The 14,357-nt window shown below is 47.3% G+C and overlaps 2 protein-coding genes across 3 annotated transcripts; both read left to right on the top strand.

The window, feature by feature from the left end:
• The first annotated feature begins 512 nt into the window (after window positions 1-512).
• RBM7 (RNA binding motif protein 7) lies at window positions 513-3,705 on the top strand. The gene is made up of 5 exons (XM_035555563.1): window positions 513-683; window positions 963-1,125; window positions 1,714-1,810; window positions 2,313-2,406; window positions 2,859-3,705. The coding sequence occupies exons 1-5, from the start codon at window positions 588-590 to the stop codon at window positions 3,276-3,278; spliced, it is 870 nt and encodes a 289-aa protein (XP_035411456.1). The 5' UTR covers window positions 513-587; the 3' UTR covers window positions 3,279-3,705.
• A 425-nt stretch (window positions 3,706-4,130) lies between these two features.
• REXO2 (RNA exonuclease 2) lies at window positions 4,131-10,063 on the top strand. Of its 2 annotated transcripts, none has more exons than XM_050715054.1 (7): window positions 4,131-4,303; window positions 4,394-4,477; window positions 4,697-4,774; window positions 6,778-6,889; window positions 7,648-7,756; window positions 8,113-8,145; window positions 9,851-10,063. In XM_050715054.1, the coding sequence occupies exons 1-7, from the start codon at window positions 4,172-4,174 to the stop codon at window positions 9,870-9,872; spliced, it is 570 nt and encodes a 189-aa protein (XP_050571011.1). In that variant the 5' UTR covers window positions 4,131-4,171; the 3' UTR covers window positions 9,873-10,063. The 2 variants fall into 2 exon arrangements, with proteins under 2 accessions (XP_050571011.1, XP_035411457.1); XM_035555564.2 differs by having other exon boundaries at window positions 4,137-4,303; window positions 8,113-8,166; window positions 9,633-10,063.
• The last annotated feature ends 4,294 nt before the right edge of the window (window positions 10,064-14,357 follow it).

The following is a 14,357-nucleotide window of genomic DNA, read 5'->3' as shown; positions in this document are numbered from 1 at the left end:
GAGTATTGCGGCGATAAAAGGGAACGAAGCAGCGGAACGCTCAACACTCCAGTCTACACTGCGCTTGCTTCCTTTTTATTACTATTACACAGAACAACTGTGCTTATCCCGCAGGCCGGGCTTCAGCACAGCTCATGGCAGTCACAACGCAGTTACCTCACCCCGCTGGCCGTGGCTGGGCTCCGGAGCAGGACCTGCAAGAGAGGGAGGCGTTGAGAACATGGGGATAACGAGGGCCGCCTCACGGCGAAGCCCTGGGACAGGGCGCGCAGGAGGGAGCCGTTGGGGGCTCCGAGCTTCCCACCGCAGCCCTCGTACAGCCCACGACCTGCACCCACGGCCTTTCAGCCGCACAAGCTGGCTCACGCAGACTTTCAGTCACCCCGCCCCACGGCCGCCCAACCCCCCAGCCACGGAGCCCTGCGGCCGCTGGCACCGCCCCGCGCAGGGCGGGGCTCCCCGCTCCCCCGCCCCCCCCGAAAGCTCCGCTCGCGGCCCCGCCCCCGCCCGTGACGTGGCCCCGCGCCGTCGGCGCCTGCGCAACAGCGAGCGGCGGCCCCGGCGAGCGCGGGCGGCCCGGCCGCGCGATGGGAGCGGCGGCGGCCGAGGCGGACCGGACGCTGTTCGTGGGGAACCTGGACCCCCGCGTGACCGAGGAGCTGATCTTCGAGCTGTTCCACCAGGTGCCGCCGGGGCCCGCGGCCGCGGCCCGCCCGCTTTATGCTCGGCCCGGCGGGGCGGGGCGGGGCGGGCGGTTGGCGGCGCCATGGCGGGGCGGGGCCGAGGCGGCGTACGGCGGCCGCGGGCGGACAAACTTGTGCAGGAGCGGCCCGGCCGCGGTGCGCCCCCGCGCGGCCTCCTCCCTTGTGGGGCGGGTTTAAAACTTTAAAACTTTTTTTTTTTTTTAAACTCTGGAGAGCTGCTCCGCTCCCGTTTAACATCTCTCGTTTCTTGATCCGCAGGCAGGTCCGGTAATTAAGGTTAAAATCCCCAAGGACAGGGATGGCAAGCAGAAACAGTTTGCGTTTGTGAACTTCAAGCACGAAGAATCCGTCCCCTACGGAATGAGCCTGCTGAACGGGATCAAGCTGTATGGGAGGCCTATCAAAATTCAGTTCAGATCAGGTACCCAGAAAAAGAAACATTAACACAGTTACCAAATGGGAAGCAGAGCTGCCACCTTCCTCCTCCTCCTCCCCAAACCTGACAGAGGTGCGCTGAGTTGGTTAGTGATGGTTGTTGCACATGCTTCTCATCAAACTGCCGCTCACCTACTAGCTGATGACTTTATAGAACAGTGTTGTCATACAGGCATGTGCTTTTGTCCTTGGGTTTTGACCAGGGACCTACCTGCCACTTAAGGGGACATATAAACCCCAGGCTGAGTCTTCTCTTTTGTTTTGTTTGATTATTTGTTCCATACCCTTGAAAGCCCCTCTAAATTATACCAGCAGTGAAAGTTGCATCTGACTTCAGTTAAGTGAGGCATGTCGGCCAGAATATTGCAAGCCTGATTGTGTCTTTCCCAACTGGGCATTAAGACAGATACAGTATCTTGTTTTGGAAACCAGATTGTGTGCTTTTGCAGATCACTGGTGAAACTTGAGAGCTAATTAAGCATGGGGAAATTGTTAGCATCTTACAAGTTCATTTCATATCCGAGTTAATCTAAGTGATGTTTGGCGGTCTCATGAAATGTTTGTTTCTCTTCAGGGAGCAGTCATGCATCTCAAGATGGTAATTCATCTTCTTTACCACATGGAACTGCCAATACGAGCCCATCTGGCACAGTACATCCAGCTTCCAGCAGGTAAGAGTCCACACTGTAGGTACACGTGTGTAGTTCAAGTTAAAAAACAGTACTGACACACTCAGCTTTCCCAGTTCTCACTCCAAGCACAATTTACTCTTTCTTCGCTATGGAATAAGTACTTGCATTATTATTACCTTCAGTACCCTGCATTCTTGGTACCTGAAAACCTAATGCAAAAAGAAGAGCGTCATCTTGAAAGTGATTTTCCAAAAGATCTGATTGCCAGAGCTTCTGGCCCAAGTCACATTCCTGTTTAAAAACTGTTTTCCTATGAGTATGGAAAAGATTCGGTGATGTGAAGTGGAGAGAGTTCTGCCAAGTACACAATGCAAGCGTGTCCGCACTACTTTCTCACAGCAGTAGTAAGTTCAGGGTAATGCTTGCCCAGTTATTTTTTTCTAATTGTAGCAGTGTGACTGGGCTGCAGGTGCCCCTTAGACTGGCAGTAGTCTATGTTAGAAACATTTAAGACTAAAATTCCTAATCCCTTTTTCTGCAGATACGATAAGAGTCCAGATAATATGGTAGCAGCAGGATTCTCATCTGTGCAGAGGTCTCTGCCGTCTCCTGATAACCTTCAGAGACAAGGAGTGGTAAGCTGGGCTGTTAATAGTGTCTAAACCTGCAGTCACTCACAGATGATGGATAACGTGAAAGAGTTGGCTCTAATTTTGAGTACTTAGATGTTTCCTATAATGATTGTATTAAGTCACAAGAATGTATTTTTGGAGTGTTGAAATAACCATTCCAAAAGATTGACAGTTCCTGCTACCAAGCTGTGTGATGTCTGGGCGGTCTTGGAGCTTTACAAGTCCAGCTGTAGATAAAGCACTCAGTAGCAGCCGTTCCGTAAGTCTGCAGTCAGTCTCATATTGTTGGTTCATTTTCATTTTCCCTTGTATTTGCAGCATGATTCATGTGGAACTTAGAGGCCAACACAGGAGATTAAAATTTATCAGGACCCCATGCCATAGACTAGTTAGAGCGCTCTGACAGAAGGAAAGTGCATCGAATCCACCAAGCCTTTTTCTCTTCTGTTTTCCAGATGCATGGTGCGATGCGGCAGCAGTCTCAGTACGGTGGGAAGTATGATCACCCCGGCTTTGCTGCCTCCGGGTACCAGCACGGGCACTCGTTTAATCACTCGTCAGCCTCCCAGATGCAGTGGCGCCCAGATGTCGCAGCATTGCGCAAGACCAGGATGGGCTCCCACCCCTATTACTCGGACAGTAGGCATTTTGGCCGAGAACAGCGTTTTGGGGACCGTGGGCCTGACTATTGCAGGGGCAAAAGGGATGACTACGGCTTTGATGACAGAGGCCACGACTCTGGATCTGACCATCATTACCGGGGGAGCAGAGATGACTTTGTCTATGAAGACAGGAATCGTGAAAGCTGGAGCCACGATTATGATAACAGAAGAGAGAACTACAGAGAGGGCAAATGGCGCCCGTCACGGCATTAACAAGCGTTCAGTAGGCTTTAAAGAACTTTAAATCTGTTTCTAACTGAATCTGTGTAAAATAAACCCATCAAAGTTACCATTTAATATTTGTAAAACTACTAGCCGCAGAATGCTCCAAAACTGGCATCTTGATTTTAAATGTGGTAACTCAACACCTCAGGGCTTTATGCAAGAAAACAAACGTGCCACAGTTTAAGAATTATTGTTGGGTGCTTGTATTATAACGAAGAGTGTATTTTTGTAGTGCAGCTGAAGGAGGCGGGCTCTGTATCAGGTGTAGGCACACACCCTTTGAAACAGAGCGTAAGGGGTATGATGCTTTGTGGCATCCGAAGCGCGTGTCGAACTGTTTTGATACATAAACGATTCCTTTTGAATATTCCTTGCTTTAGAGAAGAACATTAAAAGTCTCCCTGTGGATAACCCATACACGTTTGAATGTTTTTACAGCCTAGCTTTATTCACTCAGTTCACCCACGTTTGTACCCATTTGTCCTCTGAGACGGAAATTTGTTTGAGAAAAGCTCCTGCGGTGGTCGGAGCTGGGAGTACGACCGGTTAGCGGCCGCCTCCCGGTAACCGGCTGCACTGAACATGTTCCTTCTCCTGGGGGTAGAAAGCAAGACCCGACGAGGCGTGTCTTAAACTGGAAAACCACCTCTGGCACCGGGGGCCGCCAGCCCCCAGCTGCCCCCGGCCCGCTGCCGCCACGGCCCGGGCCGCAGCCCCGCAGCCCCGCCCGCCGCTCCCGGCGCACCCCGCGCAGCCGTTGCGCTCGGAACTACACCTCCCAGCAGCGCTCGCGCCCGCCGCCCGCGCTCGCCCTGGGGCCGCCGCCGCGGGGCCTGCCGGGAAGTGTAGTTCGGCGGCGGCACTTTGCGGCCTGGCCGGCGATGCTCGGCGGCAGCCGCGGTGGCCTCGGTCGCCTGCGGAGCTGCGCCGGGCGGCTGTGGCGGGGCCGGCGGCGGGCGGCGGCCATGGCCGGCGGCGGCATGGGGCAGCGCATGGTCTGGGTGGACCTGGAGGTGCGGGGCGCGGGGGGGCGGCGGCGGGGGGGCGGGGGGGCGCGCGGCGGCGGCCGGCGGCGGTGACGGTGCCGCTCCCCTGTGTGGCAGATGACGGGGCTGGACGTGGAGAAGGACCAGATCCTGGAGATGGCCTGCCTCATCACCGACTGCGACCTCAACGTCCTGGCCGAGGTGAGCGCAGCGCCGCGACCGGCCTCACGGAGCCCTTCGGGCCCCCAGCACCGGGCCGGGCCCCCCCCGCCCGCTGCCCGCAGCGCCAGGCCCGAGCGCAGCCCCTCAGGCCGCGAGGCCGCTGTGCGGGCAGCGCCGCGCTCCCCGCGGCTCCGGGATGCCAAACGTCTGAACAGTCCCGTCAGAAAGATTTGATTACCTGTGTTTTCCTCCCTGCAGGGCCCCAACCTGATCATCAACCAGCCAGATGAGCTTCTGGATGGCATGTCCGAGTGGTGCAAGGAGCACCACGGGAAGGTAACCCTTCTAGAGCACTCACGCTACGAGTCCCATTTCTTTATAATAATGGCGTAACTCAGAGTTACTAGTTGCAGTACAGTCATCTAAAAAGGGACAACAACTGTGCTGAACGATTTTGCAATCAAACAGAGGAGATAAAGAATGGGAGGCAGTAAGTATCATCCTTATCTTGTACCAAGGAGCCGATGTACAGCATTTTACCCAAGGTGTCACAAGTCATCCATGGCATAGCTGCAAATTACATCTGTGTATCTGTAATCACCATCCTGTGTTGGAACTGTCAGATTGTCCCGAGGTGGCCTGTGCATAGTAGCTTGGCTTATAATAAGTTTGAATAGTGCTGGAAGCTACTTTCTGACTTGAGAATCAAAAGCATCACCGAAGGCCAACAGTTAACAAATCCAAGAGAAGGCTTGAGCAGCAACAGCACACAGGAAAGCTGCAGACTGTAATACAAGCCTTGGTGGGTCTTGGAATAGGACCCGTCACCCTGATATGTGCCACTGATTCTCACGTTCGAAAGTGGACACTCAGCATTGTGCCTTTTGGCATGAGATTAAGAAGCTGGGTTCAGTTCCCTGCTCTGCATGCTGAGCTCTGCCATGGCTGGACTCCACAGGAGTCCCAGTCCCTGTGCGGGGGTGGGCTGGGTTGCATGGACTCCTCTGACAGCTCCTCGTGTTGAAGCCTGTTCTGTGTTGCGTAAAATAATGCAAATAATGATTCCAATACAGAAGAAGACGTGGTGTAAAATCTCAACTAAAAATAACTACAAGGTTGGTGTAGAATAGTCCAGAGCTGGCAAAATGGAAACTTACCGCTGAAAATTAAGGTCCTAGTAGAATTAAACAGACCTATTTACTGTAAACATTGTTATTTTGCCTGTGCTCGTCAGCACTGTAAGCCTAGTTTATTTTTTTCACTGAAAACTTAACTTTTGTAAGAATAGATTAATTTTAGTTTTTAGTCACCAAGGAAAGCTTCCTCCTTGCCTGTAGCAAGAAAGTGAATGGATTTTCCAATCCCTGATTACAAATTTAAATTCAAGGTAGTTTTCAATTAAGTGCTGAAGTTTTAAGACACTCACAACCCCTCCTTCCTCCCTCCCTTTAGCATCTTACTCTCCCTGGGAAGGATTAGTAAGAGTTTGGAAAATGAATATTAATTTACTGTGATGGGAGCTTTTCCCCTTCTGCAGCTGAGGACACAAACTCAACTTCAGTTCACAAGTGAATTGAAGATGGTAGCATTCGTTATCACTGCTCCTGAGGAGCTACTTATTTTTAATTGACTAAGAAAAGAGAAGCAATTAGAATATAGATGAAAATGCAGCCACATAATGAATTTTTTAACCACCACTTGGATCTGTCAAGTAGATTTTTGCAGCACAGTCATGGAAATATATAGCATAGCCAGATGGAAAAAAATCACTGAGAACACTTAGAGCAGATCTGACATTTAACTGTTGAAAAAAAGAAGGATGAAGCTTTTCTGATTTATAGTTATCTTGATAAACACTTCAGCCAGAATTCTGATTATTTCTGTTTGTTTATACATACTACTCTGGGCTGGGGAGGCAAATGCCTCTCATTAAACAGAAATATAATATTCTCCTGGATCATGTGCATGCAGGTGTATAAACGAGGCTTGCATAATGTGTCAGTAATTGAGAGTAACACCCTATAAAGTATAGCAACAGAGAGGAAAATCGCAGGAGAATCAGTGTCCTTAGGACTGTTCTATGAGCGCCTTTACTTGTGATGGTTTGTGTCTCGTGAGTGGTGCCCTGAAAGTCAGCAAGGGCTCCTTATGGAGGTATAAAGGCGATTGGGTTTCCCAGAATACCTTAAAATACAAAGTGAATTTGTACTCTTAATACTTCTGGGCATGCTGGGGAGCAAGCGGTACTTTACTGGTTGATCTTTTGCTGTTGAGCATTTCTAGAAATATCTTTGATGGTAGCATATATATAATTTATGACGAATGGCTCTTTCTTGCAGTCTGGCCTTACTAAGGCTGTGAAGGAGAGTAAAATTTCATTGCAGCAGGCAGAGTATGAGTTTCTGTCCTTTGTACGACAACAAACACCTCCCGGTCTCTGTCCTCTTGCAGGTAAAATGTGTTCTTTCTTAATAATAATAATAATGTCATCCCTCCTGCAGTTCCCAGCTGGATGCTGAAAGGCCAGTTGATGCACGTGGCAGGGATGCTTTAGTTTTCTGTGCAGAGATCTAACATGTGAATCAAAATCAGCTAGTAGAAAAAGGCATCATCTATTCTGCTGATTCCCTAAAGCAAATATTGCACATTGTTACTGCAGGAAACTTAAGTCGTTTTTAGCATTAATGTTTCATTGTACAGTTACAATTGGGAAGGGCAACTTAACTGCTGACAGCAATCTGTGACCGTAAAATCTGAACAGTAAACTGAAGTGTCTTTTCTTCACTGTGCGTATCAAATGAAGCACCAAATGTGAATCTGCCAAATATCCTGTTACCTGGAACTAAATTCAGGACATTCACGTACGGCTTTAGGATTATGGCTAAATGAAATTAATACTTATGCCTATTTTCACTTGGTGAAAAACCTGATGCTTTTATAATTCTTTGATACTTATCTGTGTGACAGAAAGTGTAGTAACTGAAGAATTAATACAGGGATTATGTATTTAAACCATGTGTGATCCTGAAATGAAAATCTGACAAACCTTTACAATCATATTTGCTAGAAAATGAGTTATATGAGCTGCCTGTGAATAGCTTTTCATACCCTATGATCTTTTCCAAGCATGCATAGCGTGTTTGTAGTTTAGATGTTCATAGTAGCTTTGCAGTGTCTTTGAAGAAACATCTTGTTTTGTGTCTTTGTAGGTAACTCTGTTCATGCAGATAAGAAATTTCTTGACAAATACATGCCTCAGTTCATGAGGCATCTTCATTACAGGATCATTGATGTGAGCACTGTCAAAGAACTTTGCAGGTAAATATTCCCCAAATTGAATAGTTCTATGAAAGATAATCTAGGGAAGCCTGTTAAGTGGCACTAACACGCGCTCTTCTAAAACAAGGTTAAGGGCTGCTGGGAGATGGCTGTATGCAGCCGTCTCATTCTTTCATCTCTTCTGTTCAGGCTGATGGACAGAATGAACCATAAAGTACTCAGGGAGTGATGTACTCTGCCATTTGCAGCACTTTGATTCACACGGTTGCGGCTTCTCCATAAGCCAGTGAAACCGAACTTCCTTCACCATTTGTAACAAACCCACAGCAGCCACTGGACATGTTAGTGAATCCCAATTTCCTTTTTAAATGGTGGGGTTTTTTTTCTGCTTACAGACGCTGGTATCCAGAAGAATATGAATTTGCACCAAAGAAGGCAGCTTCTCACAGGTGAGGTTCCTTGTTATAACAAAGTAGAGCTTGTCATGCAGGGAACATGTTCCTCATGAGCAGAATCTGGCGCTGCGCGCTTCCTTTGATTCCAGGCATGTTTGTTCTAATGCAGAAGACAGCAGAGGTTGTATGATTCTGCTCCCTGTCATATAGTTTGTATTCTCCAGTCAGAAGCCTGGTTACTGTAAGGGAAGGAGTTATACACAGAATCAGAAATTTCCTTATCTGTTCTGATTCACTTTGTTTACTATTCAAGCCAAGATGCTTGTTTGGCAATGTAGATACATCTATCACCTTATAGACATCACAGTGAGAAATCACGTGAAAAAGCTAGCTGAACAGTGCTTTTTTCTGTCCTTGAATTGGGCAAAGTTGTTCATAGACAAACTAAAATTGGAAGACTGCACAAGGGGAGATAAGAGTTCTGGTCCTGGCTATTTCCCGAGCTTGTAGTATGTCAGAGAGCTTGTTCTGCTTTCTGTGAAAGGATTTCGTTTTGAGTTATGCTCCTGCCGGCATCTGAGACGTCCTTAAAAGTTGAACTTGCTTTGAGGTTTTGGAAGAAAAGATGCTATGTAGTATTAACAATTTTTAGAAAGCCACATTTTCTAAGATTTTAAGTTCTTCTGTATAGAGGAGATGGTGGGTCTCACACAAATCCCTTGGGATCCATAGGCTTTGGTAAGTCCATATGCACAGTAAGTGCATCCATTTTGCTCTTTCATCTGCTCAGACTAAATGTGGAAAAAAGAGCAACACACCTATGCATTGAAATGTCTACACTGGACTTTTTGTAGGCATTACTTGGTATTTCTAGCTCTGACTTCCCTAAATGACAGTGGAAGGAAGTAACTGCATCTTTACCTCTTTGTTCTGACATGGCCTTGTTAGGCAGGAGAGGAGGTTCTGGTATAAAAAGAGAAGGAATGACTTGTAGAGATCTTGGTGGAAATCACAGGTAGGTGTGCTGCACATTTGAAGGCGTGCAGTAAGATTACTGCTTCTGCACAGACCTTACAGTCCAAGCAGGCAGAGCATGGTAACAAAAAGTACTGGGTCAAAACGAGTCAGTCACCCTTGCTCATGTAGAAAGCAGATGACTGGCCAAAGCAGGAGCAACAAACAGGTGTCCTGAGTCCTTGTCTCTTTGTTGTCTCAGATTAGTAGTGAATTGTTTTTAATAGTTGAAGCTGTAGAACCTGTTGGCTTTCAAGAGCTTGTATGTCGCTCAGTGACAAACTGATAAGCTGTACATTACTCCCTGGCACGTCAGTGCTGGTGGACTTTTACTGCTTTCCACATACCCAAGAGTAGCGAGGGTTGTTTTTATTTCTGACAGATTTGTGATCCATGCATATCAGAGTTTTATTTCTCACAGCCTGGAATTTTTTAGAAGCATTAGAATCCAGATGTAGTTGAAGATGTGTGCAGGCATTTTGAAACCCTCCTTAATTCTCTTTCAGAGCACTTGATGACATCAGGGAAAGCATCAAAGAACTTCAGTTCTACAGAGATAGCATCTTCAAGAGGAAAACGGATGAAAAGAAAAGGAAACTAATAGAGAATGGAGAAAGTGATAAAACTGCCAGCTGATTTCTCATCTTACCAAGCCATCCCATAGCACATACTAGATGTATCTCCTGTTTCTTTTCTGTTTGCCAGTCTTTTGAGAAGCTGCACCCTTATGTTACCCTGTTTCTTAGCAGTTGATAAAACACAGATGGAAGTCTGAGTTACTGCTTCTTTTCTGTTTGAGCGAGAAATCTACTACTCAACTCTCAGCAGCTTCTTTGTTTGTACGTACTAGGTAAAATACGCTGTTTGATACTCCTCTTCCTCTGGTTTTAGATGCAGTCTTTCACTACACAATAAAAACAGTTATGTTGAAGGATGATATTTTCATACAGTCTTTCTTTTATGTGAGACATAAGTTGGGTATGTCAAGATGCTAGGTGAACCAGCCTCTTGTAAATTGGCAAAAGAAAATGCTATTATTGTCATGATATGATATGGTAATCATATGTACATGTTTTGTTTGGGGGTATTTAATGAGAAAGTCCTTTGTGCAACACGTCCATTTAGAAACAGAATGAAAGTTGCACATCAATAGTACAGTCTGCTGGGTATCAGACACTTTGGGATCAAGGCACTGCCATCTTTTACCCCTCTCCAGCTAATGCGCTGTAATTCAGGTAAAAAATCTTTCTTCAGTTCCAAGATGAACACTGGTTTGCTTGATAAAACTACCAAGTGGGCAGTACCTGTGTGCAAAGGAGCTGTGCGAGCCACTTGGTTTGTGAGCAAGCAGATGACATTTCAATTTATAAATAACTCTTTAAGTGCTTCAGGTCAGGATAGAAGGTATTGATATGACAGCTGGATCAGCTTTTAATAATCACTTTGAAAACGCCTAGCCTGTAACATTTGCGGTTTTCACAACATATTCATCAGACTAGGGAACATGAAAAGTTTCTTGTATGATCTAAACTGACCTGCGGATCAGGTTTATGGAGAAGGTATTACTACTTCTCAAATGCTTCTTGGACTGTGGTCCAAGAAAACTTACATATAAAAGGAATGTATGCTGGGAGAGGGACCTGAACTTTTCTCTGCAAGCAACACCGTTCAGCAACACTTCAGAACATTAAAATTAAAGCAAAAGCATTTAAAAAATATTATGTTTTGTAACAGAACCATGATATATGGCTCAAGGGGTAAGTTAACTACCCAGCTGCACGCACAGCCCAGGCTCAATGCATCTGGCAGGCGAAACTACTGCACTGGGGAGCCCAGGGAGCAGCCAGCCCCGTGCTGAGCACTTCAACTTCATGCTGCCCTGGCATTGTCTCTGTTGCTGCGTTTCTGAATTGGTATTAACCATCTGAGAAGGCAAGTGGAACACTGCAGATTTCCTGAGGCAGCAAGTTACAGACAGAGCTTCAGCATTCGTGGTAGCCATCCCTACCTCGTCCATCTCCACAGATGGCCTCAGCAACATCCGAACTGCTGGTCATGCATTGCTGTGAAAGCTGCCTGCACGTGCAGAATAAAAAAACGGGGCTGCACCTTCACACACTCATGTGCCTGTTTCTTGTTTCCTGCTCATTTTTTCCTTCTTTTTCCCCTTTTCAATGCCATTTATGACATCTGATATTTCCATTACTCCCTTGGCAGTGTGAATGAATAGGTTAAAAGCTTGCTAAGCAGTGTACAAGGTTTACTAGAAGCGCATGAGGAGTCAAGTTGATGTAACATGAGCATTATGTGTTCATTAAACCATTTTGTTCATTCGTCTTTTTAGGATGGAGCCCATAGCAGCAGGTTCATGCTCTACTTGATGGGGAGGAACACCCACAGTACCATGTTACAGTACTAGAGAATGAGTGCTGGTCAATTCGATCAAAGCAGCAGAACCAATTTGTTTTCAAAAGAAATGTGTCTTCTGACTTTTATTTGGCCAAATTAAAAAAAAAAAAACCCACAAACTCATCACCTGTTCTACATTAATTCATCAAAAATGCAAAGGGTATCGTGGAAAGAAAGAAGCACATAGCCCCCCCACTGGTTTTGGAAGTGTCAGTTTTCAGAGATCTCCATTTCCCTGCTGCAGCCTGGCCTTGTACTACAGTCTGTACTGATATGCTGCTACTGAAATAATACGAGAAGGAAAGATTATCATGTTTACTTTCCCACACAGAACAAAAACCTGTTGCTTTTCTGCTCACACTTTGTAAGCAACATATGTTTTACATATTGGCCTTTTATAAGATCACGTCTTGAGTCATCTGAATATAAAAATGTCCTTTCATACATTGCAGACCTACGTATAACACCACAAATATCTTATCTCCTGTGCATATGGCAAAAATGTCAGATTGCTGCAGAGACGTACTCTTCATTTTAGTTAAACATGACTGTCTGATGATTCCACACCGATACCCACTCAAGACTCATTAATATTAACGTGGCACTCGCTCTGTTGCTGTTCGCACAGGGCAGGCACTCTGTCGGTGTCCAGGTCACCGGAGCTGCTCCAGGAAGCCCACGAGAGCTGCCCCTCTGGGCCCCTGCCCCGCTGCGCCTGCCTGCTCTCCCTGCGTGCCAGCAAGCTTGGCAGCCCCTGGAATGGAGCAAGAGGTTCCCCCCATGCCATCATAAGGCTGCATCCCTGCTCCCGTGCTCCTGCAGCACCGGGGGGGGCACAGGGCAGCCGCAGGGGCACCTGGAGGTGACAGCAGTCTCCTTTTCTCCCACACCAAACTGGGATATATGGAGCAGAGCTACGTACAGACAGGCAGAGGACTGGTTCATTGAGCACTGCCTACTGAGCACTCGCACTCCCCACTTCACCAATATACTGGCTCAATTCAAAAAAAAAAAAAAGCACCATTTCTGCTGTTTGTCCTGCAGGAACACTAATCCTGCTTCTGGTGCCAAAAAAAAAAGCCAACACATCAAATGCTGATTCTCAGAAAAGAAAAACGTCTCTCCTGACATCCAATGCCTCCACAGCTTGGAGGTGCTGGTGCTGCTGGTTTCAGCACAGAGAAATTTAGCCTGAAGCTACAATTCAAAAACAAAACACCTTCAATAAACAGCACAGAAATCCTCCGAAAGCCACAGTCATAGTGCTCCTCTGGCCGAGGAGGCCAGGGCCAAGGTGTGGCGGCGCAGAGCACAGCGGCTCCCTGCAGGGCTGGGGGCAAGCACTGACTGCAGCACACCTGCAACCTGCTGCACGTTGCGGCCACCTCCCAGCCTCTCACTGCCGCCTGGAATCTCTGCAAGCCTCTGGCAATGTTCTGGATTCACTTCTAATAGAAGTAGTTGTCAGAGATCCTTTTCAAAGTCACTGGGATTCGCATACAGCTCACGTTAGACCTTAAGCCCCCGGGCACACTCCGAGGCTTAACACAGGGCCACGTTTCCTTGCTGGTCTGGGCGCTCATGTAATTTAGCATGGATCCTTACAGTGAAACTGGGTCCACCCAAGCACCCGCTGCCAGCCAACAGCCCACTGTCTGCTCATCTGTCCCTTGCTGGCCACCAGCAGAAAGTCCTCTGCTGGGGTGGGAGAGCAAAGGAGAAACTGCAACTGTGCCCTCATCAAACGGATCCAACTTAAAAGCCCAAGATTCACTGCTAAAGCTTTTGATTCAACAAGAAACATAGCCTTAAGTGTGAATGAATAAACAGCAGCTTTAGAGCAAGAGCTGCCATTTTCCCTTGTAAAGCCTAAGGGTGAGATTAGACTGAGGCCCCTGGCATGTCTGCACGCCTTGGAGGTCCACGCGAAGCCCCTCTGAAGCCGGCAGGGCTGGGCACACCAGGATGGGCAGGGAGCTGGGGTGGCTGTGCAGTGGTGTGGGCTGACCGGGCAGGCTGCCTGCAGCCGGTGCACGAGGCGGCTTTCTGCACCGCCAAACACGCTGGGCACCTCGCTGCCGTGGCTCACGGGTTTGTGCACCTCGCCGGCTCCAGCTGGAGACTGTGGACGTCTTACCAGCCCGGCCCAGCTCCCACCAGAGCAATGACAAATCTACACAGACACCAGTGGCAACAAGATTTGCTTCCAAACACTTCAACGTCTACGTGGTCACCTGGTAAGCTGGAGTGCGAGCACTGCAGGAAGCAGTTATAATGGAAGTGAATATTTATGGACTTTGGGGCTGAGAGGGGCCACTCCTATAGTCTAATCTGATTTACTGCTTAACATGTCAGAATATTGCACCCTCTCACTCCTCTGGTGCAGGGAGTTACTCATCCTATCCATAATTTAACACTACAGAGCCCAATAATGCACTTGAATTAAAGCTTATCTTCTAGGAACCCATCCAATCTCCACTTGAAGACAATGTTGAATTTATCATTTCCTTTGTTAAAGTGCTCTAGTGTTTAATTACTCTCATTGTTATGAAGGTGTGTGTTATTTCAAAGCTGCATTTTTCTGTCTCAATTTTCCATCCCCTGCTGGGTTTAGGTCCCCATCCCCTGACAGAAGATCCCCCCCATATTGGGTACATTCTCCAAAGGCAGGCTGTACATGTTCACCTTGCTGGAAGAATGGGGATGCTGTAAGTCATCACTGTTTTTACAAAATACTTGTGTTTATTCTTCCCTGAGAAGTAGCAATAGTTTTAAATTAATAACAGAAAAATGAACTTTTATTTCTATCATTGGAACCAGTT

The sequence above is a fragment of the Cygnus atratus genome, chromosome 22, assembly GCF_013377495.2.
Source record: "Cygnus atratus isolate AKBS03 ecotype Queensland, Australia chromosome 22, CAtr_DNAZoo_HiC_assembly, whole genome shotgun sequence".
Lineage (NCBI taxonomy): Eukaryota > Metazoa > Chordata > Aves > Anseriformes > Anatidae > Cygnus > Cygnus atratus.
The sequence above is the reverse complement of the archived record's forward strand: the minus strand, read 5'-3'. Positions and strand labels throughout refer to the sequence as shown.

Coding starts and splice junctions, on each gene's coding strand:
- RBM7 (XM_035555563.1), top strand. CDS start 588: ATGGGAGCGGCGGCGGCCGAGGCGGACCGGACGCTGTTCGTGGGGAAC. Junction 684..962: donor TCTTCGAGCTGTTCCACCAG/GTGCCGCCGGGG, acceptor CTTGATCCGCAG/GCAGGTCCGGTAATTAAGGT. Junction 1,126..1,713: donor CAAAATTCAGTTCAGATCAG/GTACCCAGAAAA, acceptor GTTTCTCTTCAG/GGAGCAGTCATGCATCTCAA.
- REXO2 (XM_035555564.2), top strand. CDS start 4,172: ATGCTCGGCGGCAGCCGCGGTGGCCTCGGTCGCCTGCGGAGCTGCGCC. Junction 4,304..4,393: donor TGGTCTGGGTGGACCTGGAG/GTGCGGGGCGCG, acceptor CCTGTGTGGCAG/ATGACGGGGCTGGACGTGGA. Junction 4,775..6,777: donor GCAAGGAGCACCACGGGAAG/GTAACCCTTCTA, acceptor TCTTTCTTGCAG/TCTGGCCTTACTAAGGCTGT.